Here is an 11,146-nt window from a genome sequence, read left to right as displayed (position 1 = left end):
ACGTGAACAAAAAATTTGCACACTTAGCAAAAAATTTTTCACACCTTTATTTAACCCTCTGTTACAAATGAACAGCTCTCTTTTTTCTCCATTCTTCGAATTTGTTCACTGAACCTTTTTTTTCAAACTTTTTCACTCCCTGATTTTTCAATTTTTTCGCTCGCTCACTTATAAAAAAAGCAGAAAAACATAATGCCTCTTCGAGTCTTGTAAGATTTGAAGAGGCTTAATGGTTTTCTGTTTTAAGGACTCGAAGAAGCATTATGTTTTTCTGTTTTTTTTATAAGTGAGCGAGCGAAAAAATCGGAAATTCGTAGTAGATTCTCTTCGAGTTGTAGTAGAAAACCATAAAGTCTCTTTGAGTCCTGAAAAACAAAACCATGAATCCTCTTCTGGTCTTTAAAAAACAGTGCCCCAGTACAAATCAAATTCTTTGAATTGTAAAAAGAACACATGACTTCCAAAGACAGATATAAATATCATGCCGATGAATTCCACAGACAGATATAAATACCATGCCAATGGCTGCACGTTTAATATGACTCCTACTGGTTATGAATTACAAGACAGCAAAACATAGCAGCAATTATAGGGGGTTGCAGAAAGTTGTTAATGCTAGATTCAGATAGTGCAATCATATTAATCGCAGAAAAAAAAGCAACAAGGGGGGGACAGACACTTTCACCTAAACAAAAAGTAGTTTACATAGCAAATACGATCTAACTTAAAATTATACTCCAAAAATGAGCTGGTGCAGAATATATGATACATCAGAGCTTCTGTATCAACGGGCCCATGGAACAAATTAACAAAAAAAATCACTGTTGCGTTTTGAGATGTGGTGTTAGGCCATGGCAGGTGGAAATCATTTTAAGGACTAGTGACTACTCAATAGTTATCTCAAAAACGTTCAGTAAAATATATGCTCTACTTTTGCTGAAACTGGTGATAAAAAGACCTAATATTCTAATATTTTGTACATTTTAATTATATTTATTAAAATTTGTCTGCAGTTGAACAATTTAATTTTCATTACAATCTTTTTAGCAGGATTAATAGAGGTTTTGTTACCGCTCTTGTAAAAATAGTAATATGCACCCAAAATTTCAATCAAAAAAGTTGCCCAAAAAAGTCAATCAAGTCTTTTCTGTTGCGATTATAGAACAATTTTCGCTAATTAAATTCCCATCTGGCAAATTCAGTTTCTTGTTCAGACGCCTTAGACTCATCATCAGACTTCTCAGAATCATGTTTCGACAACTTCTAGACCCTTGCTCAGACTCCACGACCCGTGATCACACTGCCCAGATTTATGTCCAGACAACCTCAAACTTATGGCCACACTTACATGGCTCATGTCCAGACAATTTCCAGACTAATGTTCAGACTCCCCCGACCCGTGATCAGACTGCCAAGACTTATGTTCAGACAACCAACCTCAAACGTATGGCCCCACCTACTTGGCTCATATCCAGACAGATACTCCAGACTCGTGATCAGACTTCCCAGGCTTTATTTCAGACAACTGGTAGACCCATAAGCAGAATTCCCCGAATAATCGTTTTCCTCGGTATTGTCGGTATTTGATGTAAGAATTGTCAATTAATGTCGTCTTTTGTTGTTATTTTCAGTCTCAATTTGTTTTGAAGACAAAATAAGTAGTGTAGAATTAGGTGACTGGTGCTAATTTAGTCAATGAAAAATGTCGGAGAAATAGTTTGCAAACGATTCTTCAGCCCGTTTCGAATCGCGACAGTAAAACTGCAAATTAATCAAACGTGTTCAGTTTGCACGCCAAGCTTTATCATAGGATTTGCTGAGGATAAAGGTTTAAGCTAAAGTAACATTATCTTATTTCTATTCATTCATGTGTTCTCATCTTAATATTAAAAAAACGAGAGCAAAAAATTCTTTCAAAAAGTTGAGCTCTTCTTTGGTGTCGCAGGAGTCAAGTCGTAGAAAGCAGGACTTCCTGGAGAACTATAGTGTTATCGGAGCTATGTTTGTAACAATTTAGCATTCAGCCGCTCAATATCGAGTTCGCCAAAATTTAAAGAAAATTACGGAGAACATTTTGTCCCATCCAATTAAAGTTTCCACTTGCGGTTTGGCGGTTTGTTTTTTTTTTAATTAAAATTTTAGTAACGTTATTTTCTCTTGCCTCAAAATTTTGTTCTTATTCGTACTATAAGTTTATGTTTCGTTGTTTTAGCAGACGATACACCCTCCTAACAACAGCGCAAAAATCTTCAGCCAATCATACCACACCACTTACAGAAGACAAAATTATGATTGGATTGAAAACAATTATTGGTCAGAAAAGTTGAAATGAATGTGCTCTGAGCCCAATCTGTTTTGTTTCGGCTCCCCAAGTCATCTATGTTCCTCAGATACGTATTTGTGTAGCTATATAGCACATATCTATTTTAAACTCTATCAAGTGCGCTTGAGGGGTGCAATAGTTATGTGCATACTAAGCGGGGGGGGGGCAGAATAGATCCAATTAATCCTTTCCGCGTTCTTGAATGCCACCTGTTCTGTTCTTAATAGATATTTGAACTTTGAGATTTGAATATTTTTTTATTATGATTTTGCAAATGTTGACAATAGCAAATTTTGAATTTCAATTAAGTGATGGAAAAAGAAAACTAAAAGTTTTTGATGTTTTTCTGACATTTAGAAAACGATCAAAATTTTTACGAGCCGGTCTTTAACGGCCGGCAATTTTAGAAAAACGAGTTTTTTTTTTTCATTTATATTTGATCCTAAGAAACAACCACAATTAATGAATTGGTAAAGTCTTTTTTGAATTAAATTGTTTTGCTGAGAAGCAGTGACCGTGCTGTCACCACGCGGGCCGAGGTGTCACAGCAAAGAATTGCAAAGTATGTAAGATTGGCGGTGATTGCGGTGAGTATGTAAGATTGGCGGTGATTGCGGTGAAATGAAAAACAACATAGCATAGCAAACCTAGTGAACTTTTTGAAATCACCTTCAAACTGTCAAAAAACTTGATCAATTGATGTAATGCAACTATCATGACTGTAGTGAGTGTTGAATAGTTATTTAATTTAAGTGCTAGCATTTGGCGGTGATGTTACTCAAACTCATGATTTTGAAAAATTCTCAACAATATTGTTGAATATTGCACAAGATGTGAAATCCAAATTTTAGCTGTGATGGCATTAGGTGGCTATGAATTTAACTAATTTCACAATTAGATAGTTAAGCATCAAATTAACATTAAAAACTAAATTGTTTTTTTTTAGAAAACAAATGTTTCAAAACGGTTATATTATATAATATCGTAGTCATCGGGGAAAACTTTCTTTTCAACGCCATTATTTGTAGGATGTTTCTTGCGAAAAAGTGCTTCGGAAAACGAATCAATTTGCGCAAAAAAGGATATTTTTGAAATATTATAAATTGAATGCATGCGGATAACCTTTACAATTTTCATACACTTATCAACATCCTCTCAGTTAATAGATAATCTTACATACTAATAGACAAAATTATTTGTTTCGTGATGCTGGAATTTTAATGATATTATTAGATCTCCAATAACACTGGGCTCAACCTTACACGCCAGCCACTAGATTATTTTTCGAAAATGTTACAAATTGAATGCATTTTCCAAGAAAATTCAATTTTCTAAACTGAATGTATATTAAACAAAATTATCAGTTGTTTATCTCAGCAGTCAAATTGGTCATCTACTGAGATATCAAATTGAATGTTTACAATTCAACTGAAAGTAAAACTGCTACGCAAGTTTTTTTTATTAAAATCTGTTTAGTTTTCGATTTATAATTTGTCTGGCAACAAGCTTGAGTTTAATTGTAAGCTGAATAATCTTCTTCGGACAAAAATATTCAATATTACATAGACAATTTTGGACTAATCTTCTCTAGATTGTAGAGACGAGTCTTGACCAAAAGCGAACTGATTAAAAAAGCATGACGCGAACCATCAAATTAAATTCAGTTCAACTGATGATTTTAATTGTTTAATAAGTTGCAGTTACACACAATAAAAATATTTTGATTACGTAAAGAAAAACAACAAAATATGAGTAACGAACAAATATTTTCTTTGTTTAAGTTTGAACTTAATAAGAAAGTACGAAGAGAATCGATAAGTTTAATTCATTTCAGTTGCTTTCTTTCGAACAGAACAGTTTGCATAAGCAAAGATCAATTTTGAAACTTGCTAAGAAATAAAATCAAGCTTATTAAATGACAAAATACTTTCATGTTCTAGCTTTTTTGTCTCTTTGTTGTCTCGCTGTCTCAATTATCCCCGAAGGAAGAAAAATCATTCTCGATTGCGGCACTGGATTTGTGAAAGCTGGCTACGCAGGCAAGTTTTCTTTTTTTGAAGTTTTTACCGCCCAAACTATTGATTTTAAGGGCTGCAAATTTTACGTACCTAAAAAAATGAAACTGTGAGTAGGAAAAACAATCTTTTGGAAATAGTAATCACAAAATTACCTTCTGTTCGTTGAAACGAATTTACAAGTACATATAATGAGTAAGATGAATGTTTGAAATTACCGATTCAATGCTTTTTTAGCTCAGGTCCGCAATTAGTAAATTCAAGGACCGCAAAAAAGTTGCTGATAAAATTTACAGTTCAGTGCTCATTCTTATTTTGAAATTATCTACCAGCTTCTAGAAAAATTCCTGAAAGCTTTTAGGAAATCTGATCAACAGAAAATGTATAATGTAATTTTGCTGAACGACCGACTTGCGAATTGATCTGCAACTCAATGATTTTATGTTAAGCGCCCTGCAAAACTTACACAGAAACAATAATTTGATCAAAAGAATCGCGAATTTTGGTTTTAATTTAATTAGAAATATTAGTTTCTTCTAGTCTTAGTCTTTTGCTACTGATTATGAATTCCATCGAGTTTCCGGTATGACCCTATTTGACGTTTTATAACTGAAATCACAAGCAATTTTTATTAATTGGCAATCAGATTCTTGAAAATCATATTCTTGACACATAATAATGAACCAATATGGCTACAGATTTTGCAACAAATGCATACGACCAATCTTTTTTTCAGATTTCTTCATGTAAATACAAGGACAAATTTGGTGCATCATAATTTCTCACAAAATCTAATTTTGCTTAAGCTGAAACATTTTAGCCATTATATGGTAGCATTCGAGCTTAGTACTGTTGCAAATATCGATAAAGACCATATTATGATCAATTTGAAACAATTGAGATAAATTAATTTTTGTGATTTTGTTCACAAAAAATCCCTTTCGGGATTCTAAATACTTCATAAAAAGTTTTATGGTAGGTTTAATAAAATTTCGGCTAATAATAATAATCTAAAAGACTATATCTGTAGCGTTGTTGCAGCCTTATTGGCATTCAATGAAAAAGTCTAGAATTCAGAATGAAAAAGTCTAGTCTTTAAGATGAGAGAAACTACTGTTGTGCAAACTTGGACTCAATAAGGCATTGCAGAACAAGTTGTTAAATTAAAATCAGTTCTAAAGAAAAGTTTTATATTTTGTGGCAACCAGTTTCATTTTATTTGCGGAATGAATTCAGACAGAATAAAATTAAAACTAAGCCAAAATTACACGACAATTAGAAAAACTATTCTTGTCCAAAAATGAAATGAACAAAAAACGTTGTAGCGCTTGCTTTTAAGTTATTATTAGTTCAGTTATTAAATTTTGTGACAATCATCTCATTTTGCATTGTGAACTGAATGGTAAGCTTCAGATAAGAAAAATTAAAACGTAGACAACTTACACAGAGATAGAAAAAAAAACGAGTTTTGTCTAAAACATAATGAGAAAGACGTTGCAGTGCAACCTTTCATAAAAAACAAAACTCATATCAGTTTTTAACTTTTTACTCTTGTGGCAACCAGCTCAGTTTTAATTATGAACTGAATGATAAGCTTCAGACAAAAAATTATGAGAGAGAAAAACATACATAGAGATTTAAAAAAGTTCTTGTCCAGAGCAAGTTATAAAATTATACTCAGTTCAGTCTTTAACTTTTGACTTTTGTGGTAAGCAGCTCAATTTTAATTGAGAATGGATAGTAAGCTCCACACAGAAAAAATTGAAAAATAGCCAATTTTACACAGCGATTAAAAAGACAAACAATTTCTGTCTAAAATTGATCTCAATAACACGTTGCAGAGCAAACCGCTAATTAAAATTCAGTTCTTTTACTGACATTTAATTTTTGAGGCAATTTGCTAGATTTGAATTGTGAACTGAATACTAAGCTCCAGACAGAAAAAAATATAGCCAAATTTACGTAGCAATTAAAAAGACAGATAATTTTTGTCTAAAATTGAATTAAATAACACGTTGCAGAGCAAATCGCTAATTAAAATTCAGTTCTTTTACTGAAATTTAATTTTTGAGGCAACTTGCTGGATTTGAATTGTGAACTGGATAGTAAGCTCCAGACAGAAAAAAATATAGCCAAATTTACGCAGCGATTGAAAAGACAGACCATATTTTGTCTTAAATTGAACTTCATAGAATGTTGCAGCGCAAGTTTCTAATTTAAATTCAGTTCTCCTAATGACATTTAATTTTTGAGGCAACCTGGTGGATTTGATCTGTAAACTGAATAATATTTTTTGAGACAGGCAAAAATACAAGGTAGCCAAACTCACATAAAGATTCAAAAGACGATTCTTGTCAAAAATTGAACCGAATAAAACGTTGCAGAGCACCTAATTGAGTCAAAATAAGTCAATTGATACTATCTTTTGTGCCACCCAATTTAAATGTTATCGTGAAATGAATTGCTCGCTCAATACAGTCTTTTTCACATCTGAGCATCCAGAAAAAAAGCAACTATCCTCTATTGCGGCAAAATTTTTGGTTACGAAAAAAGGTCAATTTTTGAATCAAAAATTTATTTTTTCGGAAGTAATATGAACAAAACAAGATTTAATTAAAGTGCAGCAACAAAATTCCAAAGTTTGCTTGAACTTATAAAAATAGCTTTGAATTCTTTGCTCTATTTTGATCTGGACAAACTTTGATTTTGTCTTAAAATCAATAAATTTGTCATGTTTATGCACAGCGTTGTTTGTTCAGTCAAGTCTGGTGAAATTTATTGTAAACCATTATATGCATCTGATTAAAATATATTACTAAAAAACTGTTCCCATGCATTACAAAAATCAAAAACAGTTAGTTTATTTTCAAATCTTTGATTGTTTAGTTCCTCAAAACAATTTGCGACTGTTCATTTCTCATCATACCGTAGAAAAAGAGGGTATGGTACATGTGATTTTTTAGCAACCAGTTGTCAATATAAACGAAATCAAGCACAAACGAAAATATCAGGCAGTCTTTTCATTTTCAGTTTGTCAAGAGCTGGTGTTTTCACAAGTCATGATCCCAAATACAAAGTTTTGGAGAAGCAATATTTAAAAATTATCACTGACAACAATGATTTGTTTGCTTTTCTTTGCAGTCTTCACCACCAGCGCTATCGTTGTCCCCATAAATTAATTAAATAGTCTACAATTTAAGGAAGAAATTTTACTTAAAAAGGCGCACTTTTGTACTCGATACGTAAGTTGCAAAAGGGAAGTTAATTTAACGTTCAGGATTATTTTTAATAGTAACTCAGTTTATGGTTTGGTCAAACTAGCTGCGATGAAGTAAGTTTTCCTTGAGATTATTTGGTGCGTTATGAACTTTGGTGCGAGAATTTCAAATGTCTTTCAGATTCCTTTAAAAATTGTGATTTCAGGAGATGATTTGCCCAGTGTTGTTGTACCCAATGTAGTAGGCAGAGGCGGCGATAAAGTTTACGTTGGACAGGAGGCACTGGACAGGGCCATGGTCTACCAGGCCAATCTCACAAGACCAATGGAAAATTGTGAAGTCATTAAGCGGGCTGACATGAAGGTTATTCTTATTTCTTTTCAAGGCGCGTTCTCCTTGGTAAAAAAAAACAAGGAAAAAAGTCCTATATCAAATTCAAAACCTCTCAAACAATTTTAAATATTTTGTTTTGAAGAAATAGTAATTTTTGCATAGTAATCATTGAAGGAAATAGTTCATGTGAAAAGTAAGGACGAAGTACTGCAAAATATTGACTGATTTTTCCTCAAAAATTCAGAAAACGGGAAGAAGGGAAAGAAGGCTAGGTCACGAATTTTTTGCCATTGCCGAATTAATCAGTGATGTGAAAAGGTTTACAGAGAGGCTGTTTGCTTAATTTTTAGATCGTGTTGGAGCACGTCTTCAAACAGTTGAACGAGACGCCATCTGGAAAGAAAGTTGTTCTCACCCAACCCTCATTAGGTGAGATGAGTCTTCGTCTTCATTGTAAATTATATGTCAGAAAACGCACCCGTCTCTGCTCAGACATTTTGTATTCATAAGCCGGAGTGAACAAGCTAATGTGTGCTTAATTCACACTGATGTATAGTTGTTTGATGTAAAAAACGAGCTCGAAGTTAAAATTAATGTATACCACTCAAATTTGAGGTGGTCGTTAACTCTGACCCCAGGTTTAGAGCTCGACTTATGAGAAGACTTTATAATTCTAGTGGGGGGGGGGGGGTCTTTATTGACTATAAATACATAGTCCAGAACTTAGGTAAAGTCAAGGTAAAGTCTTTTCAAGAGTCCAGCTAAGTATTTTCATAGCCAATTAAAGTCGAGCACGGTCTTTTAATAGGTCGAGCATGGTCTTTTCATGAGTCGATGATCGCGTTTTCTGGGATTAATAACAGTTAACCTTTCTATAGTTCTTTTTGTAGATGTGTAACATCTACCAGCAACGCCAAACTAGCGTTACAACAGGCAGTCCAACTTCGAAAAACAGGTGGATTTCCGCCAAACAACCTTAAGAAACAATGATTTCTTAAGATAAAATAGTGTTCGCAAGTAAGCAATATAGCAAATTTGTTTGGCTGAATTCAGCTAGCTAACAAAGCTCTAACAATCGACATTTCATCATCCATGAGTCTAATTTGTTATGATTTAGTTCATTTGGTTCTATAAATCGTTTTTTCAAATATATTTATAATAGCATATTTCGTTTTTCTGGAAAATATGAGAAGCATTGAAAAATTTGAACGGTAAAACCCGTTGACTACGTTATAAGCAAAGACCAATATGCAGTGCAAATGTAAATTTTTTGGGACCAGCATCAACACTTTAGGTCGAGGTAAAGTCGAGCATCAAATTTGGGTCGAGCTAAAGTCCAGTATCAAAAATTTTAGTCGAGCCAAAATCTAGCTGACGATTAGGTCCAGCTAAATTCTTTTCATGGGCTGTTTGAGTCCAGCATGGTCTCTTCACACCACTTTTTCGTCAAGCATGGTCTTTCCATAATTCGAGGCCTAAACCTGGGACCCATTCAGACAAAAACCACCACTGATCAGACCCGTCCTAATACATAAATCAACCGTTTGACAATAAATTTTCCACAGAAATGGTGCCCTATAGAGGCCTATGGTTATGCTTAGTTAAAATCGAGGACCCAGATAATTAGGGGTGTCTGTCCTACGTTCATTGTCTGCTCATCAATTCCCAAGGGTTCTGTATGAACATTTTCTTTATAAACAACACAAACAAACACAATTAAACACTCACCCACACACACACAAACAAAGTGAGACACACACACACAAAGAAACACACTTAAACACATACAAGCACAAACACTCTCAACCACTCACAAACACACACACACACACACAAACAAACACACTTAAACACAAACATGCACAATCAAACGCACTTAAACTCACACACACACACACAAACACCAAAAAAACACACTTTAACACAAACACACAAACAAACATACTTAAACACACACACACAACACACAACACAGACACACACACACAAAGACCCTTAAACACACACACACAAACAAACACACAAGCTTAAAAAACTCACTTAAGCGTACACAAACACACACGCACACGAACAAATACACTTGAGAACACATATAAACAAAGAAACTTAAACAAACACAAACACGAGCAAACACAATAAAACACACTTACAAACAAACAAATACACTTAAACACACGCACAAAAACAAACACAGTTAAACACACACACACACACACACAAGCAACGACAATTAAACACACGCGCTTGCACACACACAAACAAACCTACTTAAACACACACGCACAAACACACACACAAACACACTTATTCAAACACACAAACAAACACACTTAAACACAAACACACACAAACAAACTAAACACACAAGCAAAGCAACATATTTAAACACATACACGCACAAACAATTTTAAACACACACACGCAAACAAACACACTTAAGCACAAAAAACATGCACACGAACAAATAAACTTAAGAACACACATAAACAAACAAACTTATACCAACACAAACACAAACAAACACGCACACAAACAAATACACTTAAGAACACATATAAACAAAGAAACTTAAACAAACACAAACACAAACAAACACAATAAAACACACTTAAACACACACACGCACACTCAAACACACACAAAAAAACAAACTTACACACACACACAAACGAACACACTTGAACACAAACACGTAGGGGGAAACAAACCGAAACACACACACACACATAAAACATTTTATCAAGCGCACACACATATACACAAACAATACACTTTAATACACACACACACATACAGACACACATACAAACAAACACACTTAAACAAACACAAACAGAAACAAACAAATTTAATTACACTTACACAAACAAATACTTTTAGACACACGCACACATACAAACACAGTTAAACACACACAAGCAAACACAAGTAAACAGACACACGCACACACAAACAAAAACAAGATTACTTAAACACACACACACAAACACTCTTAACCAAACACACAAACAAACAAACTTATAAAAAAGCACACAAACATTTACAATTGAACACATACACACAAACACACCTAAACACACACGCACACAAAAACACACAAACACAAAAAACAAACTTAAGCACACACACACACACGCACACGATCAAATAAACTTAAAAACACACATAAACAAACACACTTACACAAACAAAAACACAAACAAACCCACTTAAACACACACAAACACACAAAGATACATTTAAACACACGCACACAA

At 33.7% G+C, this 11,146-nt stretch overlaps 1 protein-coding gene across 1 annotated transcript; it reads left to right on the top strand.

The window, feature by feature from the left end:
* The first annotated feature begins 4,179 nt into the window (after positions 1–4,179).
* LOC142348096 (uncharacterized) lies at positions 4,180–8,787 on the top strand. The gene is made up of 4 exons (XM_075399261.1): positions 4,180–4,362; positions 7,762–7,919; positions 8,240–8,318; positions 8,780–8,787. The coding sequence occupies exons 1-4, from the start codon at positions 4,239–4,241 to the stop codon at positions 8,785–8,787; spliced, it is 369 nt and encodes a 122-aa protein (XP_075255376.1). The 5' UTR covers positions 4,180–4,238.
* Positions 8,788–11,146: the final 2,359 nt, after the last annotated feature.

This window comes from Convolutriloba macropyga, chromosome 10, assembly GCF_964194025.1.
Source record: "Convolutriloba macropyga chromosome 10, txConMacr16.3, whole genome shotgun sequence".
In the NCBI taxonomy this organism is placed as follows: Eukaryota; Metazoa; Xenacoelomorpha; order Acoela; family Convolutidae; genus Convolutriloba; species Convolutriloba macropyga.
The sequence above is the reverse complement of the archived record's forward strand: the minus strand, read 5'-3'. Positions and strand labels throughout refer to the sequence as shown.